This window comes from Suricata suricatta, chromosome 17 (genome assembly GCF_006229205.1).
Source record: "Suricata suricatta isolate VVHF042 chromosome 17, meerkat_22Aug2017_6uvM2_HiC, whole genome shotgun sequence".
Lineage (NCBI taxonomy): Eukaryota > Metazoa > Chordata > Mammalia > Carnivora > Herpestidae > Suricata > Suricata suricatta.
In genome coordinates, this window is record NC_043716.1 from 1,895,547 (window position 1) to 1,919,359 (window position 23,813).

General features: G+C 58.9%; 3 protein-coding genes across 3 annotated transcripts in view; 1 reads left to right on the forward strand and 2 right to left on the reverse strand.

Moving 5' to 3' along the window:
* CLDN7 (claudin 7) overlaps positions 1 to 667 on the reverse strand; it is a 1,213-nt gene extending 546 nt beyond the window's left edge. The window contains exon 1 of the mRNA XM_029928784.1: positions 6 to 667. Within this exon, the coding sequence (XP_029784644.1) occupies positions 6 to 274 (269 nt within the window). The 5' untranslated portion in view covers positions 275 to 667. The remainder of the gene's footprint in view (positions 1 to 5) is intronic.
* An 11,209-nt stretch (positions 668 to 11,876) lies between these two features.
* Positions 11,877 to 17,890, forward strand: SLC2A4 (solute carrier family 2 member 4). The gene is made up of 11 exons (XM_029928468.1): positions 11,877 to 12,139; positions 13,459 to 13,575; positions 13,692 to 13,864; positions 13,952 to 14,076; positions 14,188 to 14,303; positions 14,407 to 14,569; positions 14,658 to 14,845; positions 15,034 to 15,138; positions 15,252 to 15,353; positions 16,273 to 16,476; positions 16,915 to 17,890. The coding sequence occupies exons 1-11, from the start codon at positions 12,107 to 12,109 to the stop codon at positions 17,119 to 17,121; spliced, it is 1,533 nt and encodes a 510-aa protein (XP_029784328.1). The 5' UTR covers positions 11,877 to 12,106; the 3' UTR covers positions 17,122 to 17,890.
* A 511-nt stretch (positions 17,891 to 18,401) lies between these two features.
* On the reverse strand, positions 18,402 to 23,807 carry YBX2 (Y-box binding protein 2). The gene is made up of 9 exons (XM_029928494.1): positions 23,499 to 23,807; positions 22,837 to 22,900; positions 21,372 to 21,405; positions 20,465 to 20,554; positions 19,873 to 20,157; positions 19,661 to 19,764; positions 19,231 to 19,408; positions 18,863 to 18,944; positions 18,402 to 18,784 (listed from the first exon to the last, which is right to left on the reverse strand). The coding sequence occupies exons 1-8, from the start codon at positions 23,758 to 23,760 to the stop codon at positions 18,897 to 18,899; spliced, it is 1,065 nt and encodes a 354-aa protein (XP_029784354.1). The 5' UTR covers positions 23,761 to 23,807; the 3' UTR covers positions 18,402 to 18,784; positions 18,863 to 18,896.
* Positions 23,808 to 23,813: the final 6 nt, after the last annotated feature.

Consider the following 23,813-nt stretch of genomic DNA (forward strand, 5'->3'; position numbering starts at 1 on the left):
CCCGCGCCCTCGTTCCCGGGCGCGTCCGCCCCGTCGGCCCCGCGGCCTTACCCGGCAGGGCGAGCACCGAGTCGTACATCTTGCAGCTCATCATGCCGGTGCTCTGCGTGACGCAGTCCATCCACAGCCCCTTGTACATGGCCTGGGCCGTGATGATGTTGTCGCCCGCGTACGAGCTCATCTGCCACTGCGGGATGGCGGTGCACGCCACCAGGCCCACCCAGCCCAACAGGGCCAAGGCAAAGCCCAGCAGCTGCAGGCCCGAATTGGCCATCTTCGCCCTCAGAAAGGCCTGGGGACGCCGGGCGGGCGACCCTGCGGTAAAGCAAACCCACCTCGGGGGGGCAGCCCCACAGAAAGCGGCGGGTCACCCAAAGTTTGGGATCGAGTGACCAGATCTTTTTGTCACTCGGGAAATAAAAAAACCCACGAATCGATCCTTCAGGCGGGGCAAGGGTCTCACAGCTGCGCCCGGAGACTAGTGGTCGAAAAAGCGATCCGGCGACGGCCAGGCGGTCCCCTCCGGCGTTCCCCGCACCCTACGCGGACAAAAGGCGGAGGGACGGTGTGCGCCGGGTCCTGGGTACTGGAAGTCCCCAAAGTGGCCTTGGCAGTCGGCGAGGTGGCTCGGCGGTGAGCGGGCAGGTGCGGCGGACAGGTGCGGCGCACCTGAGTTTATGTAGGGCTGCAGGGGCGCGCCCCCGCGGGCAACGGGAGCGCGGGGAGGGGGGAGGCGGGACCAGAGGGCGGCCGAGGGTGACCTGACGTCACCGAAGGGACACTCACCTGAGCCGGAAGTCCTGGCCCCCACCCCTCCTTGCCCAGGTGAAGAGGAAGAAACCTGAGCGCCGGGGTCACGCCCCTTCTCCTGCCCGGCTTGGATTGCGGGTAGGGAGGAGGTGGCGGCTTCCCCAGAGTTCCAAGCTTGGAGTCACCCGCGCCAGACTGGACTTCCCTGGGCACCGGGACGCCCCTTCCCTTCTCCCGGGCAGGTGCGCCTGGGGCACCGCGGCACCGGAGCCAGGGGACGCCCTGGGCCCCTCGGCCCCGCCTTCCCACCCCGCCCCTCCGCGGGGACTCTTGGTTTCTACTCCAGGCGCTCTTTGTCCTGCCCTACTTTCGCCCCCACCCTCCGCTCTTCTTTTTCTTCCGTCGGCTCTCCTGAGCGTCCCCACCTTCGGGACTCCAATCCGTCAGAACTCCCCTCTTCGGCAGCCTCCTTGGATTCTTCGTTAGCAAGGCGACGGCCCCAACAGCGCCCTGCACCCTGAGCCACCTGGCCGCACCCTCCTACCCTGCCCTCCAGCTGACACCTGGCTTCCAGACCCCCTCGACGCCCCCATCTTCTTGGCTGTCCATTCCAGTCCCTGTCCCTGACCTGCCTGGGCCCTTGGCGCTCCACCTCCAGGGGGTCACGATCCCCCGCCTGCTTCAAGGGTCCTTCCCAGCAAAAGGAAAACACTGAGGCCAGAAGTCAGAAGAGGGTGGGGAGTGGGGTCAGGCCTAGGTGACATTCTTGGCCACACCTGTCGTTCCCTTCCCTTGGAGATTTTCCAAACCTGTCCTCCACTCCCCCCCCCCCACCTGCCTCAGCCTTACACGCAATTCCCTTTCCTTCCTTCTGAATCGACCTGACTCTGTGAGCCTCCCCCTCGTCCTGCGGGGCTGTCCTGCCTTGAGTCTACCTTGGAGCCCCTTCTTGGCCTGGAGCCCCCCAGCGCCACCTCACTGCCCCCTTGCCCTGAGTCCTGCCTACCCACCGCTCCTCCGCCCGAGACCCACACCTTTCCAGGCCCCTCTCCATGTCTCTCTATTTTTTCCCTCCACTCTCTCACATTTCCCATTTCTCTTCCTCCTCTCAAACATTTCTCTGTAAGGCTCTCCTTTTATGCAGTAAAAATATTAAAGCCCCTATAGAGCTAATTACTCACTTTTCTATAAATGCAGAATTTAATGAACTCTTTGTTATTCGTTTTGAAATACTTTTTTGATTAATGGTGAGGTTTTTTTAAGCTATCTTTTTTTTAATAGAATTTATTTTGAGACAGAGAAAGAGAGTCTGAGCAGGGGAGAGGCAGAGAAAGAGGAAGAGAGAGAATCCCAAGCAGGCTCCGCACTGACAGCCACAGAGCCCGATGTGGGGCTCAAACCCACAAGCAATGAGATCATGATTTGAGCCAAAATTGAGAGTCAGAAGTCCAATCAACTGAGCCACCCAGACACCCCGAGTTTATTTATTTATTTTAAGGTCCTTTCCAGGTGCAAAATGTTATGTTTCTCATTACTGAAGTATATCCAGTATCCAGTGAATTTGTCTTCAAGATCACTGCCACGATCTCAGGCCAGCCCACAACCTCCACCTCTTGCCTGCACATCCCCACTGCCTCCAAACCTTCCCGCTTGTCCTCCTGAACCTGTTCTCCAGAAGTGAACTTTTTTGTTTGTCTGTTTCAAACTTAGGTCTTGTTACTTTCTGTTTAAAATTCTTAATTTAAAAAAAATTTATGTTTTTTATTTATTTTTCAGAGACAGAGAGAGACAGCTTGAGCAGGGGAGGGTCAGAGAGAGAGGGAGACACAGAATCTGAAGCAGGCTCCAGGCTCTGAGCTGTCAGCACAGAGCCTGACGCGGGGCTTGAACCCACGAACTGTGAGATCATGACCTGAGCCGAAGTTAGACATTTAACGGACTGAGCCCCCCAGGGGCCCCCCAAAATTAAAATCCTTAAAATAAGGTGCGCCTCAGTTGAGCATCCAACTCTCAATTCCGGCTCAGGTTGTCATCTACCAGTGTGTGAGTTCGAGCCCCGTGACCGGCTCTGAGCTGACAGGGCAGAGCCTGCTTGGGATTCTCTCTCTCTCCCTGCCCCTCCTCCACTCGCTCCCATGAGTTCGCACTGTCTCTTTCAAAATAGATAAACTTAAAAAAGTTAAAATAAAAATAAAATCCTTAAAATCTTCCAAGTTCTCTCTTCTGCTCCTGCCGCCCTACTGGGTGTGGCAAATACGTGCCAGGTGGAGGCTCCTGGGATGTGCCTCAGCCATACGAGCCTTCTCTCTGCTCCTGACGGGTACCTCTTTGACTATTTTCCTTCACACACTCTGTTCTCTGTGCCTGGATGCTCCTTGCCATGTCCCCCTGCCCTCCTTCCGGTGCCCGCAAACGGACTCATCCTCCAGCGATCAGCTGGATACCGCCTCTCCTGGGAGGCCTGGCCCAACCCCCCACCCCGCTCCAGCCTGAGTCATATCCCTGGGAGAATGCGCTCACTCACCACTATTTGTGCTTTAACTGTACAACTTCTTATCACAGACGCTATTTGCTCTGCGCGCCTATTTATTCAATGTCAGTCTTCCACTGTCGATGCCTCCGGGTTTATCGCCAATAAATATTTGATGAATGAATGAAAAAAAAAACCCTACAAATTAACAGTATTCTCATCCACTTGTTCAAATATTTCCTGAGTGCCCATGTAAGGCAGCGAGCGGGCCCTGCGCGAGACACCGGTCTCACATGAGGACACTGCCCTCCTGTCACTTGGGTCCCTGAGGGAGGAAGCAGGCCATAAAGGCGTAAATAAGATGGCGCATGTTTTAAAGGCAATAAAATAGGGCAATGGGATGAGGTTGAGTCCGCTGGAGGGAGACTTTCTAGGAAGTGGCCTGCGGGGAACCAGCCAAGAGAAAGCCATGGTGGGTGAAGGGAATGGCAAGTGCAGAGTTCCTTTGTGATTTTGTGGTATTCTTTTTTTCTTTTAATTTTGTGTAATGTTTATTTATTTTTGAGAGAGACAGAGCATGAGCAGGGGAGGGGCAGAGAGAACGGAAGACACAGAATCAGAAGCAGGCTCCAAGCTCTGAGCCATCAGCACAGAGCCCGATGCAGGGCTTGAACCCACGAACCGTGAGATCACGACCTGTGCCGAAGTCGGACGCTTATCCGACTGAGTCACCCAGGCACCCCTGTAGTATGCATTGAAAGCAGGCTCTGTCAACCTCAGCACCGTGGACATTTGGGCTCAGATAACTCCTTGTTGCAGGTGACTTCCTGTCCGTTACAGGATATTTAGCAGCATCTTTGACTTCTATTGATTAGATGCCGGGAGGAGGACCCTCCACCAAGCCCCAGGCTGACAATCCAAAATGGCTCCCGCCGTTGCCAAAGTCCAGGTGATGGGAAGGGCAAGGTGGGTCCCGGCGCAGAGCCGCTGATGTAAAGTGCGGCCAGGCAGCATCTCCGCTGTCCTGCTCTGGTGGGCCTCCAGGTAAACAGCTGGGTACAAGGAGCAAGTAGATGGGTGGTTGGACTTGACCACGGTTGGGATTTGGCTACAAAGCAAGCGGAAGGAGTTTAAGGTCTCTGCACGAGAGTGTTTTATGTGTTGGAGCACAGAGGTACATTGGGTCATAAGGGAAGTAAACACAAAAGGGGTTGGGGTGGTGGAAAACAGGGTGGATGGTGTGGAGGTCTGCACTAAGAGACGGGGGCTGGGAGGGGGCGGTCGGAGGTGGGAGGCGAATTCAGGGTACTGGGGGCGGCTGTTTGGGGAGATGCCAGAGCCGAGGGGAGGGGCCTGAGGAGAGGGCCCCCCCCCCCCCCCCCCCCCCCCCCCCGGCCAATGACTGGGCGGAGCCGCACTGGTTTTGAAGTTGAAGTCCGGCACGGGGTCGACGGGAAGAGAAGGGGGGGCAGACAGGTGCTGCAGCCATCAGTGCACGTGAGTGAGTGACCAGGCTGGGAGACCCGGCAACTACCAGAGGTGGAGGGTGATAGCCCGCAGACTTGAACTTCAAAGGGGCGGAGGATTTTAAAGGATGAAGGAAGAGGAATGGTCTAGAAGTAGCAGTAGGGGCAGTCCTGCAGCTCCGGCCCCTGAAGCGTGAGAAATAGACCAAAATTCAGCCTCTACGAAGAGGCCTGATGGAGCAGCACCTGGCTGGTGCCGGCAGTGGAACATCCGACTCTTGATGTCAGGGGTCAGGCGTTCGAGCCCCACGTTGGGTTTGGATATTACTTAAATAAATAAAACTTAAGGGGTGTCTGGGTGGCTCAGCTGGTAAAGCATCTGACTTCAGCTCCAGTTCAGGTCATGATCTCTCAGATTGTCAGTTCGAGCCCCACATCGAGTTCTGTTTCAACTCAGAGCCTAGAGCCTGCTTTGGATTCTGTGTCACCTTCTCTCTGCTTCCTTCCCCACTCATGCTCTGTCTCTCTCTTCTTCAAAAATAAATTTAGTGGCTCAGTCGGTTAAGTGTCAGACTTCAGTTCAGGTCATGATCTCACAGTTCGTGGGTTCGAGCCCCACATCGGGCTCTGTGCTGACAGCTCAGAGCCTGGAGCCTGCTTCGGATTCTGTGTCTCCCTCTTTCTCTGTCTCTGTCTCTCTACCCCTCCCCCTCTCATGCTCTGTCTCTGTTTCTCAAGAATGGATAAACGTTAACAAATAAAAAATAAAATAAATTTTTAAAAACATCTAAAAGATAAATAATAAATAAAACTTAAAAAATAATAGAGTAAGACATCTCAAAGAAGGGCCCGTTCTCCCAGGAACGGAAGGCCTTTGCAGTTAGAAAACCCCACCCATGTGAATCCACCACGGTAACTGGCCAAAGAAATAAAATTATATGGTTACCTCCACTGGTAATGTTAAAGAAGCATTTGATAAGGTTCAACACCTACTTATGATAAGAACTTCTGGCAAACAAAGATTAGAAAGGAAATTCTTATACCTCGGGAAGAAGTCTTAGGTTCATCTCTTTTATTTTTGGGAAAAGGATGAAGAAAGTCACTGTTCCTGCTTTTGTTTGGATCAAGGTCTGGAGGTCTCGATCACTACTACAAAGAAATAAATGAAGTAAGTCGTACAATGATTGAAAGGGACAAAATAAAACTGAGTTGCCGGTGTTATAATTGTCTACTTAGAAAAGCGAATAGAGGGGCGCCTGGTGGCTCAGTCGGTTAAGCGTCTGACTTAGGCTCAGGTCATGATCTCCCGGTTTGTGGGTTTGAGCCCCGCATCAGGCTCTGTGCTGCCACCACGTGGAGCCTGCTTGGGATTCTGTCACCCTCTCTCTCTGCCCCTCCTCGCTTGCTCCTTATCTCTCTCTCTCAAAAAAAAAAGGAATAGAATCAAGAGACACTATTAGTACCAGCAAGACCTTCAGCAAGGTTACTGTATACAAGATTCACCTATCAGGAAAAAAAATGCCTAGTATCTTACTACCCAGTAATAACCATTTAGAAAATACAACATAAAATAATATTCAGTTTGCATCAAAATTATAAGGCATCTAGGAATTAACCAAGTATTGACAAGACCTCAGTGGGGAAAAAAAGTTTAAATAAAGGACATAGATGACTTGGATGAATAGAGGAAAACAGCCCATGATCCTAAATGGGATGATTTAATATTATAAAGATATCAGCTATCTCCAGAAAAGTTAATAATTCTCTATATTACCAATAAAATCCAATTTAAAATATTTATTCAGAGACAGCATGCACGTGAATGGAGGAGGGGCAGAGAGAGAGGAAGACTGGGTGGGTCCCAGCAGTCTCTGCACAGTCAGTGCAAAGCCCAACCCGGGGCTCAAACTCACAGACTTGGAGATCCTGATCTGAGCCAACGTCAGCGCTTAACTGACTGAGTCACCCGGCACTGTGTAGTATTAACGCAAGAACAGTCAGGGGCGCCTGCGTGGCTCCGTGGGTTAAGCATCCGACTTCGGCTCAGGTCATGATCTCACAGTCCATGGGTTTGAGCCCCAAGCCAGGCTCCATGCTGACAGTTCTGAGCCTGCTTGGAGTCCTCTCTCTCCCTCTCTCTCTACCCCTCCCCTGCTCATACTCTGTCTCTCTCAAAATAAATAAACTTAATAAGAGAGAAAAATAAATTGCTTCCCAAACACCCCAAACAAGGAAGTACTCCAGATGGATTTAAAATACCCAAATATGGGACGTCAGGCTTTGTCGGTGGAGCATGTGACTCTTGATCGTGGGGTCGTAAGTTTGAGCCCTATGTTGGGCGTGGAGCTTACTTTAAAATAAATAAATCAGTAAATAACCTGAATGTGAACAGGACAATCATAGTTATTGGAATAAAAAGCAAAAGAATATTTTTGTGGTGCAGAGATGGAAAAGAATATATGCAAATTTTCAAAATCACAAACCATAATGGGAAAATCTGTCATTTGACTACACCAAAATTAAGGATTTATTTATTTTTATTTACTTATTTTGAAGGGAGCAGAGGGACAGAGAATCCCAAGCAGGCTCTGAGCTGTCAGCACAAGCCCCACATGGGGCTTGAACTCACGAACCATGAGATCATGGCCTGAGCCAAAGTCTGACACTCAACCAACTGACCCACCCCACATGCCCCAAAATTAGATAGAATTTTGATTAGAATGAGAGAAAATATTCGCGATGTCCAAATCTGACCAAAAAACTAATGTTTTGTTTTTTAAGTCACTTATTTTGATAGAGACAGAGACAGAGTGAGTGCAGCAGGGCAGAGAGATGGAGAGAGAGGATCCCAAGCAGGCTCTGCACTGTCAGCACAGAGTCGGATGCAGGGATCGAACTCACGAACTGTGAGATCATGGTCTGAGCTGAAACCCAGAGGCGGACACTTAACCGACTGAACCACGCAGGCACCCCGAAAAGGAATGAACTTTTTTTTTTTTTTTTGAGAGACAGAGATAGACAACGTGAGCAGAGGAGGATCAGAGAGAAGGAGACACAGAATCCGAAGTAGTTCCAGGCTCCGAGATAGCGATCAGCACGGAGCCCGATGCGGGGCTCGAACCCGCGAACCGTGAGATCATGACCTGAGCCGAAGCCGGATGCTTAACCAACTGAGCCACCCAGGCGCCCCAGGAATGAACTCTTGAGACACACAGCAGCATAGGTGAATTTCAAAAGAACGAAGCCAGACTCCCCCCCACAAAAATACATCTGTATGTTTCTATTTGCATGAAATTCCAGAAAATGCAGAGGGCCCTATAATGAATGACAGCATTGGTTCCCTACAGTGGTGGGTGAGAGGGCTGTGGGGAGGGATTACAAAGAGCAAAGGAAACCTTGAGGGATGATGGATATGTCCATTATCTTAACAACGGGGATGGTTTCATGGCTGTAGACATGGGTCAAAACGTAACAAATTGTCCACTCGAAATATGTGCAGTTTATTGTTTATGAATTATACCTCGATAAAGCCTTTTAACAAAAACCAACAACCTCCCTGAGGCCAGTCTGCTCCAAGCACCGTGAGTGCTACATTCTTCCCCTTCATTAAAACCCTAAGATGTAGATCCTATTATTATCTCCCCTCTCATTTTACAAATGAGGTAAATAAGGCACAAAGAGCTTAGGTAACTTTCCCAAGGGCACAAAGTTACCAAGTTCGGAAGGGCACTCAAGCTCAGGCAGTGTGAGCCCAGAGTCCATATGCTTTTTTTTTTTTTAATATTTGTTTTTGAGAGAGAGCAGGCAGGGGAGAGGCAGACACAGAATCCGAAGCAGGCTCCAAGCTCCGAGCTGTCAGCACAGAGCCCGACGTGGGGCTTGAACTCATGGACTGTGAGATCATGACCTGAGCCCAAGTCTGACACTTAACCGACTGAGCGCCCCACACGCCCCCCAGGGTCCATACTTCTAACTGCGATGCGTCTGGCCCTCGCTGAGAGGCTGTGACTCGAGGGGAAGCCTCTCGCACTGTGACGGGCGCGGAGACAGGGACAGTCATTCCTCAGAGCAAGCTGGGAGGACTTAGTCAAAGTAGGTACGAGGGTGTCCTATGACTCAGAAATTCCACTTGTGTAGACAGATATAAATAATAATAGACACACAGATCACAGATGTACCTCCTCATAGGAAGCCATGACAACCCCTGTAGGAAATGTGCGTTGCCATTTCTTGTTCGTGAGTTCGAGCCCCACATCGGGCTCTCTGCTGACTGCACAGACGCTCTCTCTCTCTCTCTCTCTCTCTCTCTCTCTCTCTCGCCCTCTCTCTCTCTCAGAAATAAAGATAAGCATTTAAAAACAAAATAAAAACAAGACATTGATCAACAAAGATAATGCACCAAGAGCTGTGTCATTCATTCAGTCCTCTGCACCTCAGACCCTGCTCTGTGGACAAAATGTGGTGAGGACGGAACAGGGGAGATGGCATTGCTGGAGCTCAGGAATCAAGGTTGCCTTCCAGAAACTAGGAGCCAAATGGTCCTGTGAAGTAGGAGCAGAAGGTAGTGGCCGGGGAGGGAGGGGAGGGGAGGGGGGTACCCTGGCTTTCTTCTGGCCCCCCTCCACCTCTCACCTATCATGGGCCGAACCCAGCCAGAAGGCACTGGTCACAGGCACTTGGAAAACAAAAGCCGGCAGGGATGAGCTCCCCATGGCAGAGGGTTATGGCTGATTCTATCAAGAAGCAAGATACATGCGCGCACACGCACACGCACACACAGACACACACGCTCCGATGCAAAGACCTCCCCCGCCCCCAGGGTCATGCACCTCTCCTCTCCTTCCTGTCTTCTATCAGCAACCTCATGCCCACCTTCCAGGCCATCCTTCATTCTCCCTCCCAGCTCTCCTGATTTTGCTCCTGTCTAGAAGTTTCACTGAGAAGCATGGGAAACACGGCGTGTGCACAGAGCAGGAGCGTGCCCGCACAGACGGAGCCTGGACCTCACCTGGGACCCTGACTCATCATCTGCCCCCAAGCTGCGCCTCCTTTACTCCCTCTTCTCTTCCAGGACCCTTGCTTGGCTTTTCCCCTCTCCCTGCCCTCCTCCTTTGTAGCATCCCTACACCCCTGGGTCCTCACCGGTCCTTTCCTGCGTCCATCAATGGCTTCCACTCCTTTCTGCTCAGAAAGGACTGGTACTCCTCAACCTTCAGACCTTAGTTCTTCATCTACAGCCCCTTGGCCAGATGGGGGGGGTCCAATCCCCCAGTCGTTCCCTCCTTTGTGATGCTCCCCAGACTGTGCTCTTGGCCCTAAGAGCCAGACCCTCATGCCATTCATTCAACACTTACTGAGTACCCACCACTAAGGCTATGTGCTGGGGGCACAGAGGGAAACAAGGTGACCTATGCTCAAGGCTGAAGTACAGAGGGGGAAAAATGACAATCTCCTATGCTGGGGACACATGGCTTTCTCCCCGCCCCCCCCCCCAGAGGAAGGCCAGGAAAGATTTCAGAGAGGAGGTGGCATCAGGAATCCTCTGGTTTTCCAGGCTGAGAGATACACACAGCAATCCCAGGATATCCATACCCAAGATAGAAACGGCAGACAGAACAGTGTGTTCTGGGTACAAGGAGTTAGGTATTGGGGTGCCTGGCTGGCTCAGGGGGTCAAGCATCCAACTTCCGCTCAGGTCAAGATCTCACGGAGTTCGAGCCCCACGTTGGGCTTGGGCTGACAATGCAGAGCCTGCTTGGGATTCTCGCTCTGCCTCTCTTTCGTTGTCCCTCCCCCACTTGTGCTCTCTCAAAATGAACTTAAAGGGGGCAACAAAGAACCAGAGAGTTTGGGGGGCAGGAGTGATGAAGTTGAACTTTTTGCCTTGAACTCCGTCCCCCAAGTCAGGGCAAGGAAGGAGCAGGAGGTGTGATGGTCTGGACCACGGCGGCAGCACTACAGAAACGTTCGGTAACTAACTGGATAAAGATGGAGAAGGGAACGGGAGGAGGGGGTAAAGGGCAAGGGAGGAGGAATCAAGCATGACCCCTGGGATTCTCCCAGGAGTGACAGGGCGGCTAACGCGACTGTGCGCTCGGATGAAGTCAGGAGGAAGAGCGAGCCTGCGCATGCTGATCAGCGCAGCGGAGTTCTCGGATCTGGAGCTCCAGAACTAGGTCTGAGCTGGAAGCCTTTTGGAGGCGGACCGCCGAGGCTCAAGGGGCCGGAGACGACTGTGCCCGGATCTGCTGCGGATCCTCGCTCGCCCCGCAGGTGGCGCCACAGCCCCGCGCTTTGGGGACTCGAGGGCTACTCGGCGGGTTCCAAGGGCTGCGCCAACTCTAGGTCGCGCCCTCCTCGCTGGGGGTTCAGACCCGGAGCGGCCTCCGGAGACCGTGTCCAAGTCGTCCACGCGGCCAGCACATTGGTGGCGGCTCAGGGACCTCAGGCTGGTGGCGTGACTGGTGTGACCAGCTGTCCCTCGGGCCGCCTCCAGGAGCCAGTGTGGGGATCGGGTGTAGGGGAAGGGCCTGATTAGGAGCAGGGGTACACGGAAGGACCACCAGGCCCACATGCGCACCCCACTAGGAGCGGAATTTCCTGTCCACCCCCACACCCGGGCCGCCCTCGAGTGGGAAGCGCGTCTCGGACCCTTTAAGGCTCCATCTCCCTGCCCTCCCCCGCCCGGGACAGGCCGGGACACCCGGGACTTGACATTTGGCATCTCCCAACGTGGGAGCTAAAAATAGCCGCGGAGGGTTACTCCAGGCCATTGTTCCCCAGGCACCCCGCGCCGCACCTCGAGCGCGCTGCGTCGGGCCGTCCGACTTCTGTCCCTGGCCAGCCTACCTGCCTCATCCCCTCCTCCCGGACCCCGCGGTCCCAACCCGCAAGGCAGGACACCCAAGTGGCCTCTTCGGCCCCAACCCGGGCTACTGGGTGGAGTCTCCACACGAGGTGGGGCGGGGCCTTCCGTGTCCGGCGACCTGGTCTCCAAAAGTCCCCGCAGGAGGCGGGCGGGAACCCGCGGGGCGTGTCCCTTAGGGCACGTGGGGGAGGCGTGGTCTCCCCGGCCCCACCCGCTCCCCGGTGCCAAATTCTAAACCCCAGGCCTAGGGAGGGGCGTGGCCTTCTGGGGTGTGCGGGCTCCTGGCCAATGGGTGCTGCGAAGGGCGTGGCCCGTAGGGGCTGCGGGGGCCCTTCGGGTCTCTCCCCCCAGCCCCGCTGCGCCAGATCCCGGGGAGTCCTGCCGCTCTCTGGATCCTTGGATCGCGGCAGAGGGTCCCGCCAGGCTCGCCCTCCGCGCGTCGCTCCCGGACGCCGGTCGCCCCCGCGCCCTCTGCTCGCCAGGCCGGGGTCGCCAACCCCCAGTCGCCTCCTCGTTAACTGCTGCTCCTGCGCCTCCGATTCCTAAGACAGGATGCCGTCGGGGTTCCAACAGATCGGCTCCGAAGTAGGGTTCAGCATGCGGGGGCGGGACGGGGGCACAGGGCCCGCTTTTCTCGGGCTGGGGTCGCTGTTGGGGTCAGTTAAGGGGCGGTCCCTGCGCAGGCGCAGGGGGGTTGGAGGGGGGGGCCTGGCTATTTATACCCGGCCTGGGCAACCCGTGACTGTCGGATTCCAGTCCTTCCTAGAGGCTGAGTGGGTCTGGGGGACAGTTTGGGGACACGGGCCACCACTGGCTTTTTCGAGTCCGGGGTTCGCTCCCTTCTCCCGTACGGGGCGCGCTGCGCCGGGATCGGGGACACCCTGCCCTCGATCCAGCCTGGGAAAGCAGATCCAGGCGAGTCGTGCCCTCCTGGAGCTGTCCGTCTGACCCGGCTCTCGGGAAGTTTTTCGAGGACCAGAGGCTCTCCGTGGGCCCCCACCCCCCACTCCTGGCAGTCCTCCAGGACGCTGAACTTTCCCTCCTCCCCACGGGTGGTGGAGGGGCTGAGGGGAGTGTCAGCCCCCCCCCCCCCAGCTCAGGTTTCCGCTTGGAGACAGTCTGTACCGCCAACGAGCGGCCACCGCCGCCACCGCCCCTCACACCACCTTCCGCCCCCATCCCCTGGGCCTGGCTTCCCCAGACAGAAGCCGGGCACGGCCCCCGCCCTCCGTCTGAGCCCAGAGGGGAAAGGGAGGCCTGGGGCGGAGACAGAGAAGGCCACCCCTAGGGCCATATGCGGGGAGGAATGACCGCAATGTCCTTTTTGGAACTGTCTTTCTTGAGCCTGTTGGGGGCCTCCGGCAGCCCGCTGAGAGAGCCCCGGGGGGGGGGGGGGCGCAGAGGCCAGAGGCTGCCGATAGGCCCTTGCCGCTTCACCAGTCCCGCATTGTGGGGACTACTGTTGGCATTTGACTTTGACTTTCTCACTTTTGCTGACAGGCAGGCAAGGCAGGCACCATCACCCCTATCCCCCCCAACCCAGAGCAAACCTGGGCTCACGGTGGGAAGTGACTCACCCAAGGTCACCCAAATTCGCGCTCAAGTCTTAAGGCCAAGCCTCTTCCAAGGTCACAGAGGAATGGCGAGGCCCGAGGGCCTCAAACATTTCTCAGCTTGCTGGACCCAAAGATCCAGTTTCTTTCATGCCTGATCACTTCTGGGCTCTTCCTTCTCCTGTTTACACTGAGATCTTTACTGTATTCCTAATATGGCCCCGTTTCCCTCACCCAGAGTGTTGGACGGAACCCAGCATCTTACGGCTCTGGCTGGGCCTGGGCCCCTGGAGGAAGGAAAGAAAGCTTGGTTCCCTGGGACATGCCCCCTCTCTGCTTCTGCCTTCCCAGGACGGGGAGCCCCCCCAGCAGCGAGTCACTGGGACCCTGGTCCTCGCCGTGTTCTCTGCGGTGCTCGGCTCCCTGCAGTTTGGCTATAACATTGGGGTCATCAATGCCCCGCAGAAGGTGAGGGGCCTGTGGCCGGCAGAGTGTGGACTGTCCAAACAGGGAGGGCAGGGGACAGCAGGGGACAGCAGAGGGCGATGTGCCTGCAGCCAGTCACTCTTCCACTGTCCCCCCAGGTGATTGAACAGAGCTACAATGAGACGTGGCTGGGGAGGCAGGGGCCTGAGGGGCCCGGCTCCATCCCTCCAGGCACCCTCACCACCCTCTGGGCTCTGTCCGTGGCCATCTTTTCTGTGGGCGGCATGGTCTCCTCTTTCCTCATTGGTGTCATCTCTCAGTGGCTGGGAAGGTATGGGCTCGGAGGGCAGGGGTGGGGGACAGGCGCGGGGGGAACCGTATGGCACCCTAACTCTCAGCCCCACTCTGTGCCCATCAGGAAGAGGGCCATGCTGGTCAACAACGGCCTGGCCGTGCTGGGGGGCGCCCTCATGGGCCTGGCCAATGCTGCCGCGTCCTACGAGATGCTCATCCTCGGACGGTTTCTCATTGGCGCCTACTCAGGTACCGCCGGGCGCCGTGGCCCTGCCCCGTGTCCTGTCTCGTCCACCATCCCAGAACTTGGAGGTGGGAGTGGCCGGCCGCCCTCAGCCCTCTCTTCTTCCCTCTGCCCAGGGCTCACGTCGGGGCTGGTGCCCATGTATGTGGGGGAGATCGCCCCCACTCACCTGCGGGGTGCCTTGGGGACACTCAACCAACTGGCCATCGTCATCGGCATCCTGATCGCCCAGGTGCCCGGGCCCGGCGTGATGGGTGGCAAGGCAGCGGGTGGGGGACGGGTGAGTGGGGCTCCGGGCTGAATGGCCTGCACTGTCTCCCACCCTCGTCTCCCAGGTGCTGGGCTTGGAGTCCATGCTGGGCACTGCCACCCTGTGGCCGCTCCTGCTGGGCCTCACGGTGCTGCCCGCGCTCCTGCAGCTGGCCCTGCTGCCCCTGTGCCCAGAGAGCCCTCGCTACCTGTACATCAGCCGGAACCTGGAGGGGCCCGCCAGGAAGAGTGAGCCCCCACGCGCCCCCCACCTTTGGCCCGCCCACGCGCCCGGCCCCCTCCCTGCCCTCTCAGGCCCGCCCCTCCTCGCCCCCAGGTCTGAAGCGCCTGACGGGCTGGGCCGACGTGTCTGGAGCGCTGGCGGAGCTGAAGGAGGAGAAGCGGAAGCTGGAGCGCGAGCGGCCACTGTCCTTGCTCCAGCTCCTGGGCAGCCGCACCCACCGGCAGCCCCTGGCCATCGCTGTCGTGCTGCAGCTGAGTCAGCAGCTCTCGGGCATCAATGCTGTAAGCGCGACAGCCTCCGGGAGGGGCAGGGGCCGGGGACCAGCCCCTGAGGAGGGGAGAAGGGGGTGGGCCTGCTGTCTTCAAACTCGGGGTCCTGGGTCGGTCGGGCTTGGTGTGGCCACCAGGGTGGGAGGGAGGGACACCCCGCCAACCTCTTTTCTCCCCCTCCCCCCCTCACCTGCTCCTAGGTTTTCTACTATTCAACCAGCATCTTCGAGACAGCGGGGGTGGGGCAGCCAGCCTACGCCACCATAGGGGCCGGTGTGGTCAACACGGTCTTCACCTTGGTCTCGGTAACTGCTGGCACCCACTGTGGGCGTCACGTGCTCCACCTGCCCCCACCCACCCAGTCCCTCCCACTCCTGTGGCCCGAAGGCTGCCTGCCAAGCCCTGACTCTCCCCATAGGTGCTCCTGGTAGAGCGTGCAGGGCGTCGGACCCTCCATCTCCTGGGCCTGGCGGGCATGTGTGGCTGTGCCATCCTGATGACTGTAGCGTTGCTGCTGCTGGTGAGGCCTGGGGAGGGGGAGGGGAGGGGGGAAGGGCCGGTCCGTGGGAACCACTCCAGGGGCCCTGTTCCCAGCCTGGGCCCCTCCTGAAGTTTGGATCCTGGGGCCAGCTTTGTGCCAGGGCCATGGTCAGTGTTCCCCAGAGACCCGGGCTGCCCTCGTCCCGGGGCCAGGAGGAAGCTGTAGCAGAATCCTGGCAGCCAGGGAGAAGACCCCCTGTCTGGTTTCAGGAACAAGAATTCCTAAGGCCCCAGCTCTAGAACCGAGAGAGAATCAAGGTTTTTTTCTTGATAAAGACAGAGAGTATGAGGCCGGGGAGGGGCAGAGAGAGAGGGAGAGAGAGAGAATCCCTAGCAGGTTCCACGCTGCCAGTGCAGAACCCATCCTGGGGCTTGAACCTGTGAAAGCATGAGATCGTGATCTTTTTTAATGTTTTAAAATTTATTTTTGAAAGAGAGAGAGAGACAGCTTGAGCAGGGGAGGATCAGAGAGAGTGGGAGATACAGAATCTGAAACAGGCTCCAGGCTCTGAGCTAGCTGTCAGCACAGAGCTGGATGCAGGGCTCAAACCCATGAACCGTGAGATCATGACCTGAGCCAAAGCTGGACGCTTAACTGACTGAGCCACCCAGGTGCCCCTGAGATCATGATCTGAGTCAAAATCAAGAGTTGACGCTCCACCCATTGAGCCACCCAGGCGCCCCGAGAAAGTCTGAGAATGGAGACTGTTCTCTCTGCCTTAAAAGGCCCAGCAGTAGGGCAGCCAGCTGGATGTCAATGGTCAGAAATGCTCCGAGGTCTAATCAGGGCTCCTCCGTGAGCTGCCGGACAGGGTAGATTTCAGCTCTCTGCGCTGGGAGCAGGGGAGGACCCAGAAAGACGTGACCCGAATTCCTCCCTCTCCCTGTCCGTCCCCCAGGAACGGGTTCCGGCCATGAGCTATGTCTCCATTGTGGCCATCTTTGGCTTTGTGGCATTCTTTGAGATTGGCCCTGGGCCCATCCCCTGGTTCATCGTGGCCGAGCTGTTCAGCCAGGGCCCCCGCCCGGCAGCCATGGCCGTGGCTAGTTTCTCCAACTGGACGTGCAACTTCATCATCGGCATGGGTTTCCAGTATGTCGCGGTAGGTGTCCTGGCCCTGTGTTGGCCTCCTGCCCTGTAGGCTGCTGTGGGGCCAGTCCCAGCAGCCCACTTGCCCGCCCCCATCCTGTCTGGGGATTGCTTTGGTGGCCCATGTGGGCCCCGAAGACCCCCATGGTCGAAGGAAAGAAGAGAGCTGTAGGGCTAGCAATAGAAGGGCCTTCGAGCCTCACGTCCACACTGCGGGGCGGGAGTCCACGCTGAGCCGGGTGCCGTCACGCTTGCAATGGTAAAGAGGGCGAAAAATGCCGGGAGAGGCTGGGGACTGAGAATCCGCTCCTCCCTGAATTGTCACTCCTGGGTGTTGCCCCCGCCCCACGAAGGAGCCACGTGCTGTGTGCGTAGCCCAGCCCCCACCCTCCAAGACACCGCACCCCCCCAGCCCTCCTGTCTGTCAACACCTTCTCCTCCACCTGTCCAGGAGGCCATGGGTCCCTACGTCTTCCTTCTGTTCGCGGTCCTCCTCCTCTGCTTCTTCATCTTCACCTTCCTGAGAGTGCCGGAAACCCGGGGCCGGACGTTTGACCAGATCTCCGCCGACTTCCGCCGGACACCCTCTCTCTTAGAGCAGGAGGTGAAGCCCAGCACGGAACTCGAGTACTTAGGGCCTGATGATGAGAATGACTGAGGGGGCCCACCCCCCCGAGCCCCCTCCTCACCTGTGCACTTTAACCCTCTCTTCCCCGTTACTTCCAGGGTGGAGAACTCCCTGCAGCCTGGAGGGGATCGGGAAGCTGGAGGGAAGGGTGGGCTTGGTGCCCCTCGTTCCCCTCGTGTGACCCTTGGATTATTTATGTGGTGTGGTTAGGCTGTGGCCGGCAGGGCGGGCTGTCCTCCCCTCTCGTCCCCTCCTTCCTCAGGAGCGCACCCCGCCCCCACCCGGCCTCAGTGCCAGAAGACTGTGCCCCCTTGCTAGAGAAGGGGGGCTGCAGGGAGGAGGGGTCCTGGGACTGCTCGGCGGCCGCGACTGGAGCGGAGAGCAGGCCCGGAGAAGCTGCGCCCTGCCACCTCGGACTCCTCCTCCTCTGGCGCTTTCCTCTGAATTCTTGCCTAACAGACTCTGGGCCAAGTGGGTCCTGCCTCCACCCCTCCCAGACGGAGGACGCACCCTCCCAGGGCCTCCTTCCGGCTCGGCTCGACCTTCTGGGGCAAGATGGGAGCACGGGCCCACGCGGGGAGGGGGCCCCGGCTCTTGTGTCTTCTCCCATCCTCAAGGGTGTGGTACCCACAAGCTCTGACCAACTGAGGGGAAGCAGATTTGAAAGGCGGCCTGTAAACACGGGGCGGGAAGAACCTTCCGAGGTTTTGTGAATCTTTGGGAAAGGGGTAGGGAGAAACCGGAGGGCCTCGGACGACCTGTATATAGAGACACGCAGACATAAAGTCGCTGTACAAGACACTCGCGTCCTGTAGTGGGTGTGGCCAAGGGCGGGCTGGACAAGGATCTCAGCCCCACCCCCTCATCTCTCTTCACCCCCCCCACTCCCCCACCCCTCCTCGCCTTAGCTCAAGGCCAAAGAGTCCTCTGGAGGCGGTCACTCTGCCCACTTCCATCTCTAGTCATTGCCCTTTTTTTAAGCAAAGCTTTACACCCAATATGGGGTCTGAACCCACGACCCCGAGTCCAAGAGTCATGCGCCCTACCACCGAGCTGGCTGGACGCCCCTAGTCATTACTCTTATTGACAGTAAATGATCAGTAAGTTGTAGCCAAAAGTGCCAGATGCTGCCCTCAGCACTTTCCAGAACATTCATCCTGCAGGGGAGACCATCCCCAGGTTACAGATAGGAAAGGGACTCTCACAAGGGCCACAGACACTAGAAGGAAGGCTCAAGGCCTGGTCCTGCCCACCCCCCCAACAGGGCTTGAAGCAATGGATGCTCCACAGAAAAGAGGCAGAGACCAAGACCACAGAAAAGCCTGTTTTTGTTTTTACTGGAGGCTCAGGTGACACATGACGGTTCATAAAATGGCTTAAGAGATAGGGGCTAGAAGGGAGACAAAATAAACCGGGTTTGGAAAGAAAAACCACCAGGAGGAGGGCAGGGGGGCTGGGTCCTTCTCAGCCTGATTCCGGGGAGGGAGGTGGGGCCTCTGAACAAGAAGGCTGGGTCCCTTCCTTCTACCCCGGCTGGAGGGGGCGGGGAGGTGGAGAAAGCAAAAGCCTGTCGCTCTGGCCCTCCTGAGTCTCCAGAAAAAGGGGAAAGCCGTTGTTGTGAGGTCATGAATTACAGGAAGCGGGGAGGGGTGCTGGGTGGGGCACAGGGCAGTTGGAAAAACTGGCAGATAACCTGAGAGAGAGAAATGGAGAAGTCGTGAGCAGGAGGGGGGGCCGGGTCCCCAGCCCCCCAGCCCCAGCGCCCACTCACCCGACGGCAGCTCTGCGTGTCCTTCGAGTTGGAGTCACTCCAGTGTGGTGGGGGGGTCCCCGCTGTTGATGGGCGTTGCAGTCTGGAGAGAGCGGGGTGGTCAGCGGAGCCCCCAGATCCAGCCTTGTCCACCCTTCTTCTCCCGTTCCTCCCTGGCTCACATCCACAAGCAGCCAAGGTGGCTCCAAGCAGAGCAAGAGGGGGGCCTGCAGGGGCTTGGGGGGGGGGGGGCCTGGGCTGGGGTGTCCTGAGGAAGGGGGCACCTGCAGTCTGGGCAGGGCTGGGGGAGGAAGGGAAAAGGGGACACTGGCCCCAACCTTTTCTCTTACCGCTCTCCACCCCCGCCCCCCTGCAGCCCAGGTCCTCACCTCTGGGGCCGTGGGCTGCCTGGGTCCGGAGGGCTGCTGCCGCCGCCTCTGGAAATAGGGGCGGTTTCGTGGGCGCTGGGGCTCAGGCCGGGACCCGTCCGTGGGGCCTTGGCTGGGCTTGGTCTCACCATCCCCACCTTCTGTGGTAGGCTGCTGGGGCGGCCTGGGGCGGAAGGGCCTGGGGACAGAAGCAGGGGGACCGTGGAGGGAGCCAGGGTGTACCCTCTCCTTCCCAAGGCTCCTTCCTCACCCCCGCAGAGGGGGACCTTTGTGCCTGCGCACCCCTGGAGCCAATCTTCCAACCCCAGAGGTGCCAGTGCCAGCCCCTCCCCCACCACCTGCTCCTGGTCCTCTCAGAACCTGCTCGCGCCCCCTGCCCAGACCAGGGCCGGGCAGCAGAGAAAGGACTGCCCCAGAAAGGGCCTCTTACCTTCGGTACCTAGGCCGGAATCTGGGTGGGGGGACCCGCTCATCTCCCTGCTGTAGGTCTCTCTCCGATGGGGCCACCTCTTTGGGCTCTACCCCGTCGGGGACCTAGGGACACAGAAGGCCTGGGGAAACCCGGGGGAGGAAGCCGCGCGGCAGCCCTTCCCCGGGTCCTCCCGGGCCGCGTCCCGGGTTCCACGTCCCCAAGCCCCTCACCTGTAGGGGCTGCTGCTGGCCGGGGGCCCGAGGGCCTCGCACAAAGCGCCGGCGGTAGAAGAAGGGGGGTGGACGCCGCCGCCTGGGCCTCTGCCCGGAGTCCTCGGCCCGCTCCCCTTCGCTGCCCGGTTCGAGCCCGCCCGACGGGGCCTCGGCCACCATGGGCGGCGGGGCGGCAGGGCGCGGCCGGGGGATGAAGCGGCGGAACCGGCGTCGGTTGGGGGCATAGCGGCTGCCCTTGACCGGCACGCCCCCCGGCCCAGTTACGTTAGCAGCTTCAGCGCCCTAGGGTGGGGGAGGGGAGCGCGGAGTGAGGACGGGCTCCAGCAACAGGCGCACCCCGTTCCCGAACCTTCCTCCCCTGCGTCCGGCTTCCCTCCGGCTCCTGCCTCCCCCAGGGAAGGAAAGAGTCCCTCCCGGACCCTCCGGGGTGGGGGCGGGAGGCCGGACGACAGCCTCCAGCAAGTGCTGGGTGAAGGTCGGAGAAGCCCGAGGGTCACCGGGTGCGGGGCAGGGACGCGGCCCGGAGGGCGCGGGGTCCGCGTGCGGGCGCGCGGCCTGGGGTAACGGGCCCCCGCCCCGCCGCCCGAACCTTCTCTCCCTCCACGACATCGAACTCCACCGTCTCCCCGTCTCCCACGCTGCGCAGGAACTTCCTGGGGTTGTTTCTTTTGATGGCCGTCTGGGAGGGGAAAGGCCACAGTGAGGTGAGGGCAGCGGCCCCCCCTCCCCCCGCCGCCCCATTTCTCGGCCTCCACCACCTCCGTCGCGGCCGGGCCGCAGGGTGGAGCGCGGAGGCAGGCCCAGCTTAGTGGGAAAGAGGCCGCAAACCAGGGCCTCGCGACAGCCTGTGCCCTGGGCACCGTCCCCAGGGCACACTCTCTCCTCCCTTTAGACCGCGGGGGTTTCGAAAAGGGAGGCCAGAGACAGGAACTCGAAGCAAAACAGACAGCCGAGGGCTCCGAAGTTGCGAAGGGGGAGCCGCGCGCTGCGCCTCTTACCTGGGGGCGCGGCCGCTGCAGCGGCCTCACCTGGAGCCTCCTCCAGGCAGGTGGCCGGGCTCCGCCCCCAAGCCTCCCTGATGGAGCGCGTCTGGGGTGGGGCCCGAGGCTCCGGCCGCCAGGTGATGCTGCTGCCGCCGCCGCCAACGCAGGGCCCACACTTTGAGAACCACCGCCCCCAAGTCCCTCTAGCCTGAGTCCTTTCCCTCTGAACACTGCTTAGGATTCCTTCCTGGGTCAGCACGTCCTGGTGCAGGCAGGGAGCATGCCGTGGTCAGAGGGCGGCAAGTTCGCTTCTCACAAAGACAACCTGACACCAGTGGGGCCAGTGGTGGTTAACAGGGGCACCTGAGGGGGGGGGGTGCCATCTCCTGGGGGCCCGCTGTTCAGCGAGGGGAAGGCCGGAGAAACACCATGTGCTAAGGATTACTGCACAGGCCTCCCCGAATCCAGGCGAGGGTGGGTTCTGCCCCCACCCAGAGCCCACCTAGCTCTTACCTGATGAACAAAGACATCCTCCTTGGTGTCGTTCCTGCCGAACAGGAAGCGGTGTTAGGGGGGGACCTCGGTGAGGCCTCCCGGGCTGCCTGTTCCTCAAAGCAGCAGGCCAGCACCCCCTGGCTCCCTGGTGGTAGACAGGGCCCAGGGAGGGACGAGAGCCAGAAGCTTGGATGAAAAGAGGGTACCAAAAGCCTCCCTGAAAAGCCTGAGCTTTGCAAGGGCAGAGCAGGAGGACAAAGTCACCCTGGAGAAGCCTGGTCGCTCATACCTGCTGGGGACCTAACCCTCCACCCCAGGGGCACCGCAGGACCTGGCAGGGCTGGGTGTAACTGTCCCTGGCCAGCACCTACCAACCCCCCGCCCCATTCCAACCCCCTCCCGGCTGGAAAATTCCTGTCTTCCTCCTCCAGTCAAGGAGGAAGGTGGGGAGCTGGCAGATGAGCAGAACACGTCTAAGAAGGGGACAGTGCGTCAGGAGTCTGCCCTGGACATCACCAGGACTTTATCCTCACCGTCAGTGGGGAGGGGGACCCCAGGTAAGGCCCCCACTCAACATACCCAGGGACCAGAGGTGAGTAAGAAGATAATACTCCCTCCTTCTCCCTCCCTGCTTGCCTATTACCCCAGTTTATCCCAGCGTCCCACGGTGGGGAGGGGAGAATGCAAAGATTTTCCTTCAAAACCTCCCAGGAGTCCTCAGTTTCCAGAATTAGAGAGGGATCCTTCCCTAGATCAAATGTTCTAGCTTTAAAGCACTTGGATCTGTACAAAGGTCAGCCTGCTAAGAGGGAGCTGGGGCCTCCCAGGAGGGCTGGGCTGGGCAGGGTGCCCGGGCTGGGGGAGGGCCCACCGGGGAGACCTGGCTCTGCTCACAATCTGCCACCACAGTCACTCCCAGCAGCTGGAGGGTTGGGGCTGCCCAACCGAAGGGAAATAGCAGCCACTGCCTCTGTCTGCGGGGGCTGGCTTCCTGCCCCAGCCCCCCACGGCACCAGCCCCCCGCGGCACCAGCCTCCCGCCAGGTGGGGGGATTCAAATGAGCCAGCAGCCCTCTCTCAGGGCGATGAGTCAGGGGACTGCTCTGGGAGCGCCCTAAATGGGAAATGAATGAGGATTCCGGCCCTGAGAGTCCCTGAGGCAGAGACAGCAGGTACATTCTGCCCCCAAGGCGAGGCAAACCAGACCACAAGGTGAGACCCACATGCCCAAATGCGGAAGGCCCCCGGGGCCAGGCCAGGTTTGCCAAGTTCCTAGACCATTAACTCTCTGCTGCCCTAGGAAGATTCAGAGAAGGCTCCATCCTGCCTACATTTGTGCGGCGGTTAAAGACTTTCAATCAGCGTCAGCTGGACATGGCAACCACGTGCCTCGGCTGGGGTAGCGCTGAGGCCGGGAAGATGCCCAGCCTCACGGGCCAGTTGGGAAGACACTAGTCCCACCCCTCCCTGGGGGTCTCAGATACCTGTTGATGAATCCGTAACCATTCCGGACGTTGAACCATTTGACAGTGCCCAGGACTTGGATTGCTGCCAGGCAGAGGTGCAGTGGGGGCAAGAAGGTTGGGGGAGAAATAAAGTTGAACTCAGTTTGGATTCACTCGAGATCCAGTCTACCTCCCCATGACCTAGCAGGCTTCACTTTAAGCCACCTGTTCCGCCCAGTAGCTTCAAGGCATTCTTGACCCAGGTCCTCCTAATGGAAGCACCCATACGGTGGGGCTCAGGCTTTCATGACCCTCCCAACTCTAAGTCCTGTTCCTCGGGCTGCAAATCCGGGCCCTTCCCCTAGAACCAGGTACTCCCCAGGCCCACCAAGTCCTTCCCTCCCACCATAAGGGTTCCTGGTGCACCTGCTGCCCAGGCTGAGTCTCCCGCCGTGGGGGCCGTGCCCCCCCCCCGACTTGGCTGGACCTACCCACCACGTCCCTGCGGCCAGGAAGGCACGGCAGGACTTCCCACCAGGGGAACTCACTCGGGTCAGCTGCCCCCAGCCCACCTAGTCCTTTGAGCCTCCGGGGCCAGGCCCGCCTTCCGCTTGCTGGACTCTGTGGGCTCCACGATACCCCTCCCCCAGTCCGTCGACTCCCCTCTCAGAGCCGCTCTGGCACGCGCCCCCCCGCCTCACCCAGCACCGGCTTGTCCGCCTGACTCCGGGCCGGAGGCGCAGGGGTCCCCGAGGCTGCCGTCGCCGGGTTGCCAAGGGTGCGGGGACCCGGCGCCGAGGGGGTCCCCGCAGCGGGGCCCGAGGCGGCTCCGACCCCGCCGCCTGCTTTCTGTGGCTCCCCCGCGGGCACCGGTACCACCACCGCTACCACTCCTGCCGCCGTCGCGGGCACCGTCGCCGCGGGGGCCGCTGTCGCTACTGTTGCCGCCTCCGCCTCGCTCATCCCGCCGGGTCCAGTACCGGCCCCCGCTGCCTCCGCCTCCTCCGCCGCCGCCA